The sequence below is a fragment of the Aptenodytes patagonicus genome, chromosome 5 (genome assembly GCF_965638725.1).
Source record: "Aptenodytes patagonicus chromosome 5, bAptPat1.pri.cur, whole genome shotgun sequence".
Taxonomy (NCBI): domain Eukaryota; kingdom Metazoa; phylum Chordata; class Aves; order Sphenisciformes; family Spheniscidae; genus Aptenodytes; species Aptenodytes patagonicus.
The window spans coordinates 23,468,282-23,486,572 of record NC_134953.1 but is presented as its reverse complement, the minus strand read 5'-3'; the positions used below and the strand labels follow the sequence as shown (position 1 = coordinate 23,486,572).

Below are 18,291 nucleotides of genomic sequence, written 5' to 3'. Positions count from 1 at the left end.
AGCTTGAAATGACTTGTTGAGTTTAGGTTGCTTACATTCTCCAATTTTACTAACCCTCGAAGCTATCACATATATCTTTACTTCAGCAATATTTGGAGTGTGACAACTCTCCTGGAAATAGTCTATCTGTACTTCAAAAGCACAAACTGGGATGAGAAACTACTTTAAATCATGAGGCATATAAACAAATTGCAGTGCCTGTACAGTATTTGTTGACTGCTTTTAAAAGCGATCGATTTAATTAAGCTACCACATGGACACTTTGAAAGCTGGCCAACAAAAGACGATTCAAAAGATGAGGAGATGTTTACTTTCAGATCAGTTTAACTGCATCTACAAGGAGGGATAACTATTAACAAGTATTTATCATTGTAAAAGCCAATATGGCATGCGAATTCAGCCAGAGAACAATTACTAAACATTAGTAGAATTTTAAAATCTAGCAGCATTTCTAAAAATAAATCTTTTTCAATGCAGTGCAACAACTAAGTGAACATAACTGAAATAGAAATGTTCTCTCTATTGCTTTCAAAAAATCTACTGAAGGTGCAAATGATGCAATTTCAACGTCAAAAACTTGACACAGAAACTAAAGAAAACGATGCTCTAGGCTCTTCTTTTTTTTAAAACTGTTCAGCAACTCATTAAACAGTCAGTTAAGCTGTCCTCTGCTCTATACTGCCTTAGTGGGTATCTTGTTCACTTCCTCCAAGAGGTAACAGTTCTCTGTACCATGCATGACTTACTTTAGGGTGCCTAGAGTCTGACAGAAAATGTGTTTATAAAGTTCAGAAATTTCTCACAGAGTCTGAATGCTAAGTGTCCTCCCTTCACCTTCAAGAACACTAGTTTATGGTTTTACTTAGGTACACAGCACCTACTATAGGATACTTTTTAGAAGTATTGACATTCCAGTGAGATAAAGAAATTTTCTCCTAGAGCGTAAATGTATTAAACTTAAAGCAAATGAGTCACACCTGAGTAACTCAATAACCAGGCAAAACTGTTTCAATACACAAAGAATTGTGAAAAAAAATTGGGTTATTTTGTATATTGGCTTTCATATAGTACTTCCAAGGGCACAGATAGATTCTCCCTTTTGGGTACAGCTAGACCACTGGAAAGCACTGTCTCCAAACACCCACTAATGGTCATCCTGTGCAAGAAGGCATTTCAGATAACCTTGCTATTTTTGCACAGAACAGAATTTTAGGGAACACTCACACGATCTATTCTACCAGTCATGTTATGGACATAGTAATTGCCAGCGTAAGGATGGCAACAATGGCTAGAATTAAAACCACTCCAGTCGCACACCATATGAACATGTTCCATGTGCTCTTTTAGAATACTTAAGAGTTGAGAGAGATTAATTTAGGCTCAGAAAACTGCCACAACATGAAGTAATATTTCCATTATTCCAATATAATAATAATATTCCCATTTCACAGTAACCAAGGTACATAGTGACTGAAAGAGTTGTGCAAGGCCACACAGGAAGTCAGCAAAAGAACTTGCAAGAAAGGCCAATCATTTCTGCTTCCTTGACATACCGTAATTTACCTCTTACATAAGAAAGTGTACCTTATTATAGAAATATTCAAGCAGAAATGTGCAAATATGAATCATAACAAAGTAGGTTCAAAGTAGTTAGGTATAAGTGCACCTCAAATACTTTTTGGAAGAGATAAAAGCAAAAAAAAAGGAGTCTCTTTCAGGAATATGCTTCAGGTTCATGGTGAGCTTTCTCCTAGAAACAGATGGTAGGGCTGGGATAAGCTGTTCATAGACACAGAGGAGAGGGCAAGCATCTAAGGAGCAAAAAGCCTGTCTGTCCTGGGATCAGTACCCTTTGCAAGCCCTCACTGGCAGCTTGTTCCAAGAAAGTTAAAAAAAATAATGCAGCATGTATTAATTCAAGCAAAAAGCAGCCTATCAGGTGGTTTTTTTTAACCTTCCCACTCCAAATGTTAAACGTATCAACTCTAAATAAGATGTATTGCATCACAAGGTCAAATGGGAAGACAGGACTGCGAGGGACATTTTGATTCATCAGACTGAGATCCCTTGTATTACAGGCACGTCATGATATAACCCACTTTGTATCTTAACTACTCCTGTTGAACTGATAAAACAACACAGGCACTTTACCTTCTGCTGTGATAAACCAGGAATTGGGTGCTTCTTCATTCAGTTTTGAATCTGGAGGAAGAGTCAACTTTAATAAAAACTGAATTGTCTGGCCAGGAGCTACAGTTAGTGAAGGAAGTTGAACATTTGGTGCAGATTTAGGCAGTTTTAGAAGGTTTGTTATTTTATCCTTTTGCACAGGCAGGTTATCTGGAACATCGCATGCTTCTGGATTCAGGATAGGCAACTATCAGTAGAAATCAAACAAAATATTTATTTTTATTCGTACTGAAAGCAAATAGGTTTTCACAATACAATCACAGTTTAAAAGCTGACACGGACTAGGAAAACTAACACATGATAATATGGCTGTTGGAGTAAAACTTTCTGACACAGTGCAACAATACTACAGTGACAAAGAAAAAGGGAAGGACAAAATTCTTTTTTTAAATGAAAAAGATAAAACTGATTAATCCAAATAAAAATAATATTTGCTATTAAAATCATAAAATTCACAGCTACTTTAGAGTATCCACTACTTAGAGTATCCTTTAATTTAAAATTTTAACAGTTGCATTATATTTTTACTTTAAATAAAATTTATAGGTATTTTCTTCAATCTGGTGGTAAACCGCATGCTTCGGTAATAAAATCCAAGATTTTAACCATGCAGATTGCACAGTAAAGTAAAGGATAATTTCCCAGAAAAGCCACCAACATATTATAAAATATGAAAATTTAAACACACATTAATATCATGTACTATTAAATACAAGACGACAGCTGGACCATTATGTCATATACATATGAAAACACTAAGACATAGTGCCATTGTAAGATGGACAGGAGCACGAATTTGTTTTGCCTTCATGTTTATAAGCAAATACAGCAGTGCTCAATTATGACAGTGGTTTTGATTTGACAACTTGGAAGCCCGCTATGTATCCCGCTTTAAGTCACTGACCTCCCAAAACCATCTCTTACGGCTTAATTACAGGACTTCGTAAACGATTTCAACTTCCACTTGTTAAAAAGGGAGTTGGCAAGTTCTCATGAAATGCTTGTCATACTGAAAAACTGGGCTGTATTTTTTAATAACTCATGTTTCTGTACTGTTCCTTTTCTAGAGGATCATCACTTTCTGTTTTCATACAGGAGTTGCCTTTCCAAAGGCTAAGGCTTTCAACAACTGTGCTAACAGGCAACTTTTATTTGCCAGATCACCACAAATCATTCTGTGAATATAGCTACTGTACCAAAAAAGTTTATTAGCTATATGATTTTTATACCACTTGCCAAAGTCTGTAATAGTAATTTATATCAAGAAATACCACTATCAGCCTGTTTAATAAGTATTACTTGCCATGGAAAGAATTTTTGTGTCCATATCCAGGACTTTAATCTGATGATTATTTGTGTCTGCAACATACATCAAGCGGCCATTTTCTTCAACACACAAACCTCCCGGTTCATTAAAAGTTGACTGTGTAAAGCTGGAACCAATAACATTGCTTGCTTCTCCTGTGCCTGCCAGGGTAGCACAGTTCTTCATCTTGGGATCTACAACCTTAATCTAAGATAAAGACAGACACAAAAAAAAACTTCTCTGAAAAAGCCCATCAGGATTTACAAGTTCTGCATTATCTTATGCCCCACATTTTCAGAAGCCAGCACTAACTTTGAGTACCTTAGCTACCAAGTATGTATCCTAGAAGCTAAGTTAGCATACTTTACCAAATGACACCTCCCATCTCCCCTCCCCGCCATTCCCTGCTGGACTTTACTTCTTCCTTTGGTCTTCATTCAGTGTTCTCTTTCACAATTTCGAAGGCACCTACCCCCCTGGTATAAAAGTATGCTGAATGGCTTGTTTTTCTAATGTTTGTTGCCTTTCTGGAAACATTTGCAAAATAGTGAGAGCATAACAAAACAGGCAAGCTAACTTCTGTATCTTTTTTTCTCTAAAAATAGATGAGTTTTTTTTTTTCTTAAAGTAATAGCAAAAAAGTTTGTTTTATACAATACCCAAAACAAAATTTCATTTGCCACATAAATTTCAACAAGCATTTAGCGTTATACACTTTATTCTTCAAATTAAAACAAATTACTTTTCTTTTAATGCATTTAATCAATGTACAGTTAAGAGCCTTCTAGACATGAAAGTTTATACAACATCACATAAGAACAATCACGCAAAACAACCTCTCTTGTCTCAGAGTTCCATGGAGTCAACCCACAATACTTCTCAAAACTTGGGTGGCTTTTTAAAGGGAGAAGCAAGTCCTCTTGTTCTCCCAGTTTTATCAAACCTGCAGTATTCCTGACTAAGCGCTCCTAGCTCTTTTGCTCTAGTTCAGTATTTTCGGGAAGATACAAGGAAAGCGTCTTTAGTCTGAACTGTAACTTAAACCTTCCCCAAGGGACCATCATATCAACACAGCAGCATGTGACAGCAAAACAATGGTAAAAAGAAGGACCCATAAGGGAAGGAAGGAAAGAAAAAGAACCCACAAAGGAACTCACATAATTTGTTTCCTCAGCTTAACCGAACCAAGCGCAATCTTTGTATGTTCCTAAAATAATCCTTCGTAGTAATAAAAATTGCAAAGCCTGTATATGACAAGCTACTATATGCTTACCTTATGATTATAGGAATCTGCCACATAGAGTAGTTTTCTTTTCTTGTCCCATGTTACTCCTAAGGGATGCTGCAGCTTTGCATTTATGCCCGCTCCATCTACATCACCAAAGGCAAACAAATTCTGCAAAAGTATTTTATTAAATTAATATATTTGATTATTCAATGTTGACATGAATTTAAATGATTGTAATTAAATAGAAATTCATTGGCTTAAAAAAAAAAAAAAAAAAAGACAGACAACTTCAAAACAAGGATACTGAAAACTGGGAAGTGTGGATGCTAACCATGGAAATGGAAACTCTCACATTTACGTTATCAATATGAATCCAGCCGGCTTTAATGACCACACAATGCTGAATCAAGTTGGCTACTTTAAAAATAAGTGAATTAATTTGTTATCTGAGGAGCAACAATTTGCACTACAACCTGAGTGTCACAACCGGCATACATTTGCATTCCAAGCAGTGAAGTTAAGAAATTGATGGCCACGGAAACTGATTTACCCTCTCACCCCAAAAGTGGTTCCTCCAGGTCAGGCTTGAGGAATATTAGTAGGGCAGTGTGGGGAAGTTTGAAGTGATTACCAGTGGATCTCTCTCTCCTCCTACAAGGTGCTTCACTGCTCCATCTTTCAGAGAGATGGTTCGCACAGTGCTGCTCTCGCTATCCGCTACAAAAAGGCAGTTCCATGGTTCCTCAGAAGCCAGAGAGAGACCTGAAGGCTGTGCAAAGCCTGCCTTATGCGGGTATGCGTTGTTTCTGTTCTCTTCATTTCCACTCCCAGCGAATCGAAGGCAGACTCCTTTCTTTAAATCACTAAAGGAAAACAGTACCCAAGTTCAAGAATAAGTTTGAAATACTTCAGACATTATACATAAACAGAAGCTACAGGACAAGCACTTGTGAGTTATAAAACCAACTGTGCTGCAGCACAAGGAATTATTCAATGCCTTTGTGCTAACTTTTATTTCACCTCAGTTTATCATTCATCACTAGATAATTCAGCAAATGCAATGAAAAGTAACATTCAATTATACAAATGTACCCTACCGAGTCATAGTTTTATAGCGAAAGTAGCATATTTCATTTCATCTAACAGTGTGGGAAAAAGCACGCAGACTTTAAAGGACACACGCCTTTTAAGTCTGAACAGAAGCAGCAAGCTTCAAGCTAAGTACAGCTTGAGAAAATTTATTTTTAGTGTAATTTGATTATCTCTCTCTTCGGGGTTTGAATGCTGTTTATCAAGACAAACAGCAATTTCACATGCCTCTTATTACAGCTGCTTACCTTCCCTTTGGTAGTTTTCCACCTTCCAACATCAGTGCCCATACCTGATGAGTGCCTGCCATTGCTATCCATAAAACATCGTCTTCCTGAGTCCCTGAAACTTTTAAAAATGGATGTATAAGAACAGATGAAAAAAAACAACCTTGGGGAATGTTTTATAAAACAAAGAAATCAACAAACCAACCCTGCCGTCCCCCCTACTCCAGCTCACCTTCTGCCACGGGGTAAAAAAAAAAAGCCAAACCAAAAACCAGAGAAACAGGAGAGAGAGAATGTCTTTCATCTACCAAGAACTCTGCTATTTTTCTTCTGTACTCTTCTAAGGATATAAAAATTGTGTTTTTAATATCCCTACCTAGCAAAGGCAATACTTCAAATGGGATTTGCTCCTTGCAACACTTGTATTGGGTCCATGTTTCACCTGTTATTTTTGGATTCATACTGTCCAACAAATATGTACATCTCTGCTAAGCATTTTTTTTTTTTTTTGGGTGGTGGTGGTGGTGGTGGTTTTTTTACTACGCTAGTAACAAAATTAGATATTCCAAAAAACTACTGGCAATTGTGTATAGGTTTTGAGAGAAATAATAACGGCAGTACCTCTGTTACATTGTGTACATGGTACATAAAGTTTTTAAGATAAGGGTAACTGATGCTTGGGTGTCATGTAGATTTACGCTCTGGAGAGCAACAACTGCTGTTTATTCAAAGATTAGATGTGATGTGGGCAGTTACTAATTTCCCCCTGCACTAACCATCCAGTTTCCAAATTGTACTCCCTATGCACATGTACATGTGGTATCACAAATGTGTAATCTCAAAGTATAACACTGCTATTAACCAATCCAAATCTATAAAATTACACAAAGCTTGCCCAGATAATACTTCACAAACAAAGTGATACAAATGGAAAGGGAAAAACATAAGTGCCCCATAGCTTTAAACATACCACATTACAGCATAAGAAAGAACTCATGAAGACAAGCAGTGAAAGACCATTAAAAAAAAAAAAAACAAACCCAAACCCAAAAGCAATTTACTTATCTTAGCCTTTTCTGAAAAACTTAAGGAACAGAAAGTTGACACTTGAAAACTGCATTAAAATAAGGACACTATTATCTTTCTAACGCTGTACTAGTCTATACACATTGTATACAACTGTCCTGTCTAGTCAGAGACAACATTAAAATGTTTTTCTAAATGAACATATCAGGTATTGGAATAACTATTAGCCAGTCAACAGAAAAATACCTTCAAATTGCTCACAGAAACTTTTTATTCACATGAACCTATGCATTCGCAAAACACTATGCATCTCATAGCTGTTTCTTCAAACAATCTAATGGATACCTCCCCCCCCATTTTGGAGTTTCAAAATAAAAGCAATTCTATACAAAATACTTGCAAGTATTTTAAATCTGAGAAGTTAGTCCAAATCAATCTTCCTAAAATGAAATGACCACTATTTCCCCAACTGAGATGCTGCTGTTGTTCTTCTAATCCTAAACCTTTCTTACATTACACACTGCAAGGGGGGGGGGGGGGGGGGGAAGCATCCTTCTGTTTCCAGAATCAATTTCCTCATACTGTGAGCCCTCTTCAGAGTATTACTGGTATGATTTTAATGCAGTTTATCTTCAGCCTTTTCTGTTCTTGGATCAAGGTACAAGTTTCCAAGACTGCAATCAAAGGAACTCTGCTGACTCTCTCCTGCACCTCCATGTGGCTCCATGTTTTGATGCAAACTAGAGCTCCAAGAATAAAAGTGAAACTTCCAGAGCACCTAAAAGCTTTTTGCTGAGCAGGAAGGCTTGCAAAATGAGTTGGAAAACACACGTTTTATGAGTCACTAGAGATGTTCCCAAAATACTGGCAATGCCAAAAACACCCCAATAAAAAAAAAAAACAAACACCCTACAGAATCACCTTTGATTAGAGCTTGCTTCTAAGAGATTTAAATTGAGAAAATTGCCTATGAATTCACTTCACTACTTCCCATATAGCATATTTTCAACTTCAGGACTTTATGTTTCCATGATGCATATCTTGCACTTTTCAGATGCTACTATTCTGAGTACCCCAGAATGAACAATGCTAAAATCACTGGTCAATTCAGATTATCTTGCTATGCTGTGCAGTTCATTCTGAGGGATCTCAAAAAGTGCTTTGTTAATTATTTAATATTCACTTCATTCACCAATGAAATTAAGGAGTAAGGCTAGAACTGAGCACTTTAGAAAAATCTATTCCATTCTTCATCTATCCAATGCTCTAATTCTACCCACTGAAAACTCCCTTGTGACAGTTATACCTTGAAAAATTGAAAAGGTTCTTACTCTAATTCTGCACACTGAAAGGCTTATCAAATAAGCGACACAGGGAAAAAAGTATCAATATTAATTTCAAATTTTACTGAATATATAAGATCAATAGAGAGAAGAGCCTTTCTTCAACTAGAGAACAAGACAAGAAAAATAAGTAAGAGCTCTATAACCGTCATAAATGGATGGCAATTAGAACAAAGAGAATGGATGCATGCATGGAAACAGCACAAGCATACTGAATTGTGGAAAACATGTCAGAACTTTAATAAAAAAATTTATACAAAACCAGAAAAGTAAAAACAATGTCTACAGTTGCACAGCTAAGGTATTTTATCACACAATGGTCCTGAAACTACCGAGTTTAATGCTTTATGTTCTGAAACAAAAGACAGAAAAAGCTCTTCATTGAGGTAAAACAGTTTGAGGACATGTCACCATTGTCATCCTTGTACTGTTCTCACAGGAGAATGGGGCCAGGGAGAACCAGCCTGGTAAAATTATGGTAATGCCATCATTATCATAACTCCTTATCATCCTTGAATGGAAATAATTTATTTTTAAAGAATCTATTATAAAACAACATAAAAGAACAAAGCAATTCTTTTACATTTATTCAATTAAGCACCACATTCCAACCTATCTTGAGCTGTTTTAAAAATCCAGTGTAGTTTCTCCTTATTAGGGTATGTGCTTTCTTATCTTTAGTGCTGCCTGTATCAAAGCAAAGTATGGCTTGCAAATGTGATATACTTATGTTATAAAGATTCACTAATAATGAAGTAGAGCTCTGAATGCACTGGCATTCCATATTATACGATACTTCCGTTACTATATGATGATTCAGTTCCTGAATCTGCCTCTGCTATGTATCTGTGTTTTAAGAATGCACAGTCCTGTTTGTACACATACAGAACTTTAAACAGTTCAGTAATACTGCTGACCATTAACTGTGAGTCAGTCTGAAAGCACTGAAAAGACTTTATTCCGTACCAGTCAAAAGCAGTATCTGCCTGAAGAGATTCCATTCCCAGGACTACCCACACTTCCAGCTTCCCTGCCTGGGGACTACATGCTTACTTCCAGTCTGGGAATTAAAAGCCTGGGAATCAAAGTTACATTTTGTGGCTGGCACCACTGACATTTTCTAAATAGATTGAAGTTTGAAAATATTATTCTTGTCTACTAATTTTATCTTTAAAAAAAAAAAAACAAGGAAGAAGTCTGTTGGTACACTCATCCTCTGCAAAAACAGGAGAGGCAAAAAGGGCTATACAACACGCCCTCTCGTTTAGAGACAGGCATGCTGCCTATGCGCACAAGTGAACGCAAGTCTCGTCTTCACTTAAGTCAGTGGAAGTTCAGCAAATTAAATCCAAATCTGACTGACAGAACAACTAGAGAATCGTTGTTCTTCTTCAGTGAGACAGAGATAGCAAAGCCCCAAAGGAATGCTTTAGCACCGTAAGTCTGGACTGTTACAAGTACACATAATCCTTTTCGGAGGAGTAAAAATTAATTTTCTTCTTTTTTTTCCTGTGTTACCTGGCACTCTTTCACATAGTGTTGCATCATGCAAACAGCATAACCCTTTATGAAACAAAATGCTTCTGGAATTTTCCTCCTTAGTTAACATACCTGCCCTCTCATCAAAGGAAATCCTTGGACATAGATACCAAGGGGATGTCATACCACAGGAGATGGTGACTATAATGAAATATTTTCTCTCTCTTTCCCAAGTTTTCTAACTCAGGCCTTCTGACTGTAATGGCAGTAAATACTTCAAAAAAATCCAAAGTAGAAGTGATAGCATTTGTCAACATGAAAGAACTAATTCAGATTATTTAGTGTTGGGACGTATCACTATAACTACAGAAAAAGCTAAGTCCAGTTATGCTTTTTATTCATTCCTATTTAAGCATAGCAAATGCATACACTTGAGGGTACTTCAGCACCGCAGTCTCCCCTGACCCCCAACACTCACATTCTATATTCGAAAGCACTTTCAGCATCAAATGAGAACAGTTAAAAACTGTGTCTCATTCTGACACCAGCATGTCTGACAAAGACTCTGTAAGACTTGTCAGAGATGTTTATTTTCAGCAGCTCTGCATCTGGAATTTTGCATTAAAAACAGTACCTGATACCTGAACTAGTATTTAGAAATCTGATTTGTAGTTTTAACTTCATCATGAGCATACATTTAATTCACAGAACAAGACTACAGACCATGGAACAAAGAGAATGAGAAATCATCATTCCAGGTACAAATATAATAATTTTTTATAGAGGGCATTTCAAGTCACAGCCTACAGAATGTTACTAAGTTTGACACCTGTTAACTCTGCTAATCCAAATGCTTCTTTTTACTGCAGAAAGTAATCATCATCATCATCATCCATTTTGTTAAGATGTAGAGAAGTCCAATTTACTAGAAAATTAGTCTGTCAAACTGAACTGTGTGGGATTACTGTTGGATATTCAGTCACAACTCCCATCACACCCTTACGTTAAGACTTTAGTCTTTGTATGTTTCTGTCAAAGGCATGTTTATACTAAAATACTAATGTAAATATCTAATTTCTTGACCTGTTTCTATAGCGAATATGTGAAATATTAGTAAGCTTTGTTGCTATTATTATTCAGCAATACCATAAACTCCTTAATCTCTTAGTTTTGGCTTGGAATACAGAATCAGAGCATTCAGTCAACAGTTTAACCGGGTTCCTGTAGAGATAAAGTCTGTTGGGCTGATTGCACAAAAAGCTACTAGTTCTGAAAGTTTATCCCTCCTTGGTTTTCTCTCAAATGTTTAAAGGAAAAAAAATAAATCCCAGTTTAGAAGCAGGAATGAAAGCTGCTTCGGGGTGACAGAACCCATACATAAATCATATTAGGACATGTGAAAACTTCAGTTAAATCTATTTGTCCCTCTGTGTGAGTCTGCCAACAGTATGAAGCTGGTTGACCCACTCAGACAATATATAGAAGAAAATGGTGCGCTTCAGAAGTCCTCCAAAAGCAAGACTGGGTAATGACCTGCTTCACTGCAGTTCTTCACTGTAACTTCTTAATGTCATATTTCTCAAAAGACTTTTCGTCTTTAAACAGGTCTTACATAGGAATGAAACTCTAAGTCTTCCACTTTATTTCAGCCTTGTCTTTAATGAAGAAGTTACTTTGTCTTTGAAATTTCAAATATTTTAAATAAAAATAACTACTGTCTACAAGTAAATTTAGGATCTAGTTCAAGAGAAAACAGACAATGCTGTTTCATGTCAATGATGTCTCTAACACAATTTTCTGTGCAATTAAACTTGTATGATGGCAGATGCAGCCCAAAGCTGAATGGGGTATCTTTGAGTTTGTACTTTGCATAGAAAACTGCTATAAAGAGATGAGAATGCCTTTTGCATTCCAAGTAAATCTACATTGATACATCATGCAGTCATATCACATATGCAACATATGTTTAGAGTAATTCAAATTTTGAGTTGTCCAGAAAAATGATTCCTAATTAATCTCTGATGATCACAAAAGCAGCCCTCTTATTTTAAGCTATTACCAAGGAAAATTCCTTTCACAGGACAGTGAAGGCTAGAGCCTCAATGCCAGAATGAGGCACATACAGACAGTTCAGACATAAACAGTTCACATGTGTCATTCCTGGTCTAAGCTCACCCAGGAAGTGCTAATTGCTTATTGCTGAAGTGATTATTGCTTTATTTTTTCTGTAAAATTAGGGAAGAATCACCGTAAGTAATTTGGAAAAAAAGTGTTTCCTCTGGAATGCAGTGGTACTAAATAATCCTCTAGCAGAAACATGGAGAGAAAAAAAAAAAATCTTACATACTTTTGCCTTTTAAGGGCTATAAAAATTGTACCAGTATGATAAGGTACTGTACTTTCATTTAAATAATATCCATGTAAAACCTAAATTGACGTAAAAACTTCCAACTAGTTTACTGAAAGCATGATCAATACAGTACTTGGGAGTTTCTATGAATAGATTACAATCATGCAATTTAAGACCAGATTTTAGAGTGTGAAACACAGTTATGTCACCAAGCACAGGTCATTATCCTGTTCCTTCCGGCAAGAATGCAGCTATCAAGAACATTTCACGCTCAGATCAACTGTGCATTTAAGTATCACTTGCTTTCAACACCCACTGAATAAAAATAGAAGGGGACAACAGAGAAAGCTAAAAAAGCAGACAGTAATTTAATAATGCATTTTTAAGCTGCTGGCCCTCCCCTGTATTTCCTGCACAATCTATGTCAATGCAAATTTCAGCACCAACTTCAACAAAGCCAGAATTTAATCCATGGAGTTCATTCAAGATTTTTAAAGGGGGAGGGTAAAACACAAGCTCAGTGGCCACAACTAAAGAAATGAAAAAAGATGACAAGGAAGAATACTGTCTGCCTGAATCCTAGCATGTGTTTTGTCTCCATTAACTCCCCTACCTTAAAGAGAGACATTTGTGCCAACTTTCTTTTAAATGGTATTTCACAATCACTTAATCTCTTTGCCTCGGACTTCAGCATCGGTATAAAATGGGGAAACAAAAACCTATTATCTCATGGAAATACTATGAGGATGCTTAAAAGCATGCTACTTAGTAGTATCTGTTCTGAATATTAACTTATTTGCACCCTCATAAACTTTTTTCCTCAATATTTTTAATTTCACAACAAACTACATTGAAGTTTTAAAATGCAAACAGTGAAGTCTTTTAATTGATCAATACATACTCTAAACTGTATGTAAGTTTATAAACATACTCAAGAAATAAAAGCGATAGGGAAGAAATTTTTTTTTTTTAAGAAAAAGTCTCCCTTTAAGACTTTGAGAAAGGTCAGCATAAGCTGTTTAATACTATCTTGGATAGCACATAAACAGCTTAAACATTTAAACTTCTTTTTTTCCCCCTTTCATGTTCTGGATACCATGGCTTTGGACATTGAAAGGAAACTCACAGAAGCATCACTTATTTAAAAACTATAAAATCCATAAATCTATCTTCTGAAAAGAAAAAATGCCTCTTGTACACAGTTTAAGCTACACAGATCTAAGGAAAATGGGAAAGTATGATTTTATTTCCCATATGCCACATCAGTTAACGCAGAAGTAAACTTATGAATTTTGTAATAATGAACCTAAGTTGTTGAAGAGTACATTACCTCCTGCAACTTGCACAGAGATACACATAAGCATACGTAAAAAATGGGCACTGCTGTGTGGATGAAAACAAAAGTAATTTTTGAAACTCTTATCAATTACTTCATCCATCCAAATGCATAAATAGACACTGGCATACCAGTTTTAATATACTGACAACAGGATATCTACTTGTAGAACAGCACACTGAGAACCACCCACAGAAGGCTGGGTCTCTGCCCAGGACAGTGAAGATTTCCTACAAAACTGTGCTTCACGTGCATTTACTGAATAACAAATGCATCCTATGATATACTGGATAGTAACAGAAGGTCCTACTAGGCTCAAGCAATTTGCAGTTAACAATACAACTTGGACAAACTCTGCTGCAGTGTTGACAAACTATTTTGATGTCTGGCAACAAGCTTAAAGATGTCACTGCAGCTCATGACAGTATCTATGCTGTAAGACAAATGCACTGCAGACTACAAGACACGGTCCTGGTTCCTCATGCTCTGGGACAGACTCCTGTTAGCATTCTACTCGATATAACCCTCCGTTTTGACAACTCTCTCTGGTTATAGTTTTCTAAACAGTTTTATATACCTATTACAGTAATTTACATTTTTCCTAGCTTACTTTACTCACACAAAACCATATTAAAAAAAAAAATCTTAAAAAGAAACTGAAATCACACCCTCCCCCCCATTTTAGCTATTTGGCCTATTACCCTCTCAAAGAAGGAATTTAAATTGATTTAAGCTCTTCTTAACTGACAGGTTATATTATATTTTGTAGAGATCTAAATACACAACTGACTGGTAGGTTCTAATTGAATATGAAAAAAATCTATACCTGTCTGAACAAAGTACATTCAGAAGATGTGATTTTTATGTAAATGCTTATAAAAATTCAGCAGTGTTGAACAGTGCAGATGACTAATCCTCTACAGGTGACTAATTCAGTGATTACTATGTTCATGTTGATAACAATCATATCAATTAACATTTAACAAGCAGAGCTCTCGGAAAAAAAAAGAAGTATCAACAGATACTCAACTACTGGCAGAAACAGAAGAAAGCATCATGAAAAATGAAACGTAAAATTATAGGATATTTTGAATAGTTCTGTTAACGAGCTTAAGTTTCTGAGGCACTGATGAGTTATTAGTCTCCTCCTTTGCTGATCTGCAAAACAGCTCTGCAGTAACATCACACGGAGATCAGCTTGCTGGTTCAAGATACTTTGAAAACTATACCATCTAGTCACGCAACAGTCTACTGCTTCACAAAAGGAAAATCAGATCAGATAAAATTCAGCAAAACTCATGCCTTCATTAATAGCAACCCACATCCGGTGAGATTCTCTTTCAGGTACTCCTCCTTTCTCTTGCAAGTAGGATTCCATATGCTTAACACAGATTGTAAGGGTCACTGACAAAGCCTTTCAAAAAAGTGCCCGTTTTGTTTTGTAGAAGACGTGTTACTAGAAGTGTTAAATCTAAAAACTGATGCTGGCTGCTTATTGATGTAGACAAGGCTGCTGGTGGTACACTGTCTATACTGACAATGTATTTGTACCAGAAGACTTCTATACAATCAGCATTTATGAACTAGCTTCATGTTCCCTTAAACTTAATTTGAGTGTGTTTTCCTCCCTTGTAACTGACCCAAGATTATAACAAATGCTTCCAGGTCAGTAAAATGTTCTAATTTACTAATCTTGTGAAGCACCTCTAATTTAAAGATACCAGACTTAAATCATGCTACTTCCCCAACCCATTCATCTGCAGATTCAAGAAATCCCAATATTGGAAGTCAATTTTTATGCCTGCAATACTGACCTAAGGGTTTTACACCACATTAAAGCATTGTTCTGTCATTGTTAAGAAACTGGCATCTGCAACTTCTAAATTATATTGAAATGGAAACATAAGAAAATAAGAGTATCAACTCACAGTTAATAACAGTTGAAAACATGCCAGTTATGTGATGTCAAGCTCAGGTGTGTATTATGTGAATCAGGAAAGAAAATTACTTAAATCCTCAGAAGCTGATTCGTGCATCCTATGATGCAAAGATTTGATTTTTACCCCCCTGATGCTTGCAAGGCTTTTTCTGAGGTATTCCTCTCCTATCTGATTGACGCTATCATGATCTTGAGTCTAATGATTTTACACTACCTAAACAGGAATAAACAGAGGTCCCCAACTAAAATTATTTTTATTTCCTGAGCTCAAATGTTTACAAGTGGTCAGACATGTCTGTATAGTCAAGGAAAGGAACTTCTAGACAATGCCCACTTCCTGTAAAATGTAACTGCTTCTTAAGCGATCCTGGCATAAAGCACTGGCTTAACAGAAGCAATCACAATTTCCTTCTGTATTTGGACCTAGTAACTATATAACTTGCTACAAAAGAACTTTTCTTCACATCAAGTAACAGTTCACATTTTTTCAGGATCCAAAGCAGAACTCCAGTTATCACTTGCAAATGAAACCACTGTTCTTTAGACTCAGTTGTAGAGAAAGTCTTTACTTTTTCACATCTCAGATTATTACCAAAACAGGAAAACATTTAGCAAGCAGTCATGCATGTGTAAATATGAGATGTTAAAAGCTCAACTGATACAATACTTGAATTTCCGAAGACCACATCCCACGGAGAGCTGATAGGCTGTTCTTCTCCTTTTGCTCCACCTTCCTTATCAACACCTTGTATCCCAATGCCTGCTACAGTGGTCACCATCTCTAATTCCAGGTCAATCTACAAGAAGCAAAATTATACACACTGAACGTACAACCTTAACTTGACTGAAGTTACAGATAATTTGAGCTAGATGTCAAAAACAGAGTTTTTGCTGACAAATAAAAAACAAATCCTAACAAATTTCAGGTATTTGTTTATGTAGGAAAATAATTAATTTTACCACAATGCTTGCCGATGTGGGGGGCAAAGGGGGAAGCAGTAGGCAGCAGGAGAACCACATGCCTGGAATTCTCTTCCACATGCAATAAAAATTAACACTGCTTTGTCAAGGTTTGCTCAGCAGTTTTAGAAGAAAGCACCAAAATTTTCTAGAGAAACACTCAGAGGGACAAATGATGTGGATGTTTTATTTTAAACTTCTGTAGGAATAGGACATAAAAATTCAGATACTGTAACAGTATCTCCCATCTCTATATACAATAATCTGTACAAAGCAAATTATATTTGCAGTTTATTTCATGCCCTGGAGCAAAAAATGTTTTTATTTTATTTCATTTCTGCAACGTAAATCCCTCTATTTTTCCTCCCCTTTTGCTTATTTTCTAAGTGACTTCCAATACGTCTCATGAATTTATTGTGATGATCATGTAAAAAGGAAGTCTTTCATGCATAGCATCTTCTAACTTTTGTAGCAGTAAATGCATTCTTTTTGCAAGGTCCATGGCCTGCACAAACATTTGAAAGCACGTCCTGTAGTTGCTGTATTACTTTAATTCTTAGATACCCTCATAGCACATTTAGATGAAAGGGAACAGCTAACGATCATGAAAAACGCTGAAGCGGTACGATCCAGATCTTCAGATGTTTCTGTGCTGTCTTTGCTACCTGAAACACTTAATTTCCTGCAGTGACCAGGCTACAGTGATGAATATTAGTAAGATAAGGAACCTGGAACAATCTACTCATTTTTAGTAACAATGTTTCTTTACCAACAGGGAGCCTTGGTCCTTTCCAGAATAAAACCTGGTAGCCAACTACAATGAATACAGTGCAGGGAGTTTGTGGACTAGTGCTTTGAAATGAAACACAGAATGAACCTACTTAACAGCAGAAAGGCACCTTAACAGTACAAAGGCACCCCAAATTGAGTAAGGATGTACCTCCCTCTGATCATGAATCAGACATATTGGTGAGGATCTGAGTACAAGATCTTCTGAGATGCATAAAATACTTTTAATAATAAGGTAATATTATATTGCTTCAACAAACTTAAATTCTGATTATTCTAAATTTGACCTAACCAAATGTAAGATACAATGACAATATATATGAAGAGTAACATTCTTACATGCTAAAACCTTGCAAGTGTTTAATCAAAAAAAATCCACATGCAGACAATTCTGAAATTAAGTTACCTGTACTTCAAAGACCCAAACAGCTAACAAAAGTTTAGGTATTCACTGAACCATAGTAGCACAATAACTTTAGATAAGAATCTGATACTACTGGAAGTGAAACAAAAACAATTTTTGCTTCCAGTACTAAGAATAGATGTTTCTCATAACAGGAAAGTAGGAGTCACTAGGAAAAAAAAAAAAAACCAGTTATGCTAGAACGAGTAGCACATATCATCCTTATTTGAAAGGAAGCACAAAAGCATATATAGCCCTTTAAAAAACAAACTGCACAAAGCATTTATTTATAAGATATTGGGCCAAACTTCCTTCCTGATTTTGAGGGTATTTGGAGAGTAATTAATTTGGTGTAAATTTTCACCTGTGTAAGTAGAATAAGGTATGAGAGATTAAATTTTCAATTTCCTTATGGAAAATTTACCTTTCTAATTAGGTGATTTTCTGTATCAGCTACATAAATAACATTATTTTTTATAGCGATCCCTTGTGGTGAGTTGAAAGCTGCCTCTGAAAATCTTCCATCTCTCCTTCCACTGTTTGGACCTATAAATGAAACAAAGCAGACTCAAAAGTAATTTTAGAAAAAAAAACTTAAAAATAAAGTGCATACATTTAAACCTGTA

General features: G+C 36.0%; 1 protein-coding gene across 1 annotated transcript in view; it reads right to left on the bottom strand.

The window, feature by feature from the left end:
* NHLRC2 (NHL repeat containing 2) overlaps positions 1-18,291 on the bottom strand; it is a 39,525-nt gene that overhangs the window by 9,046 nt on the left and 12,188 nt on the right. Inside the window, exons 4-10 of the mRNA XM_076339063.1 lie at positions 18,090-18,211; positions 16,181-16,310; positions 6,062-6,161; positions 5,356-5,587; positions 4,770-4,892; positions 3,494-3,703; positions 2,152-2,377 (exon numbers count right to left, since the gene is read on the bottom strand). Of these exons, the coding sequence (XP_076195178.1) occupies positions 2,152-2,377; positions 3,494-3,703; positions 4,770-4,892; positions 5,356-5,587; positions 6,062-6,161; positions 16,181-16,310; positions 18,090-18,211 (1,143 nt within the window). The remainder of the gene's footprint in view (positions 1-2,151; positions 2,378-3,493; positions 3,704-4,769; positions 4,893-5,355; positions 5,588-6,061; positions 6,162-16,180; positions 16,311-18,089; positions 18,212-18,291) is intronic.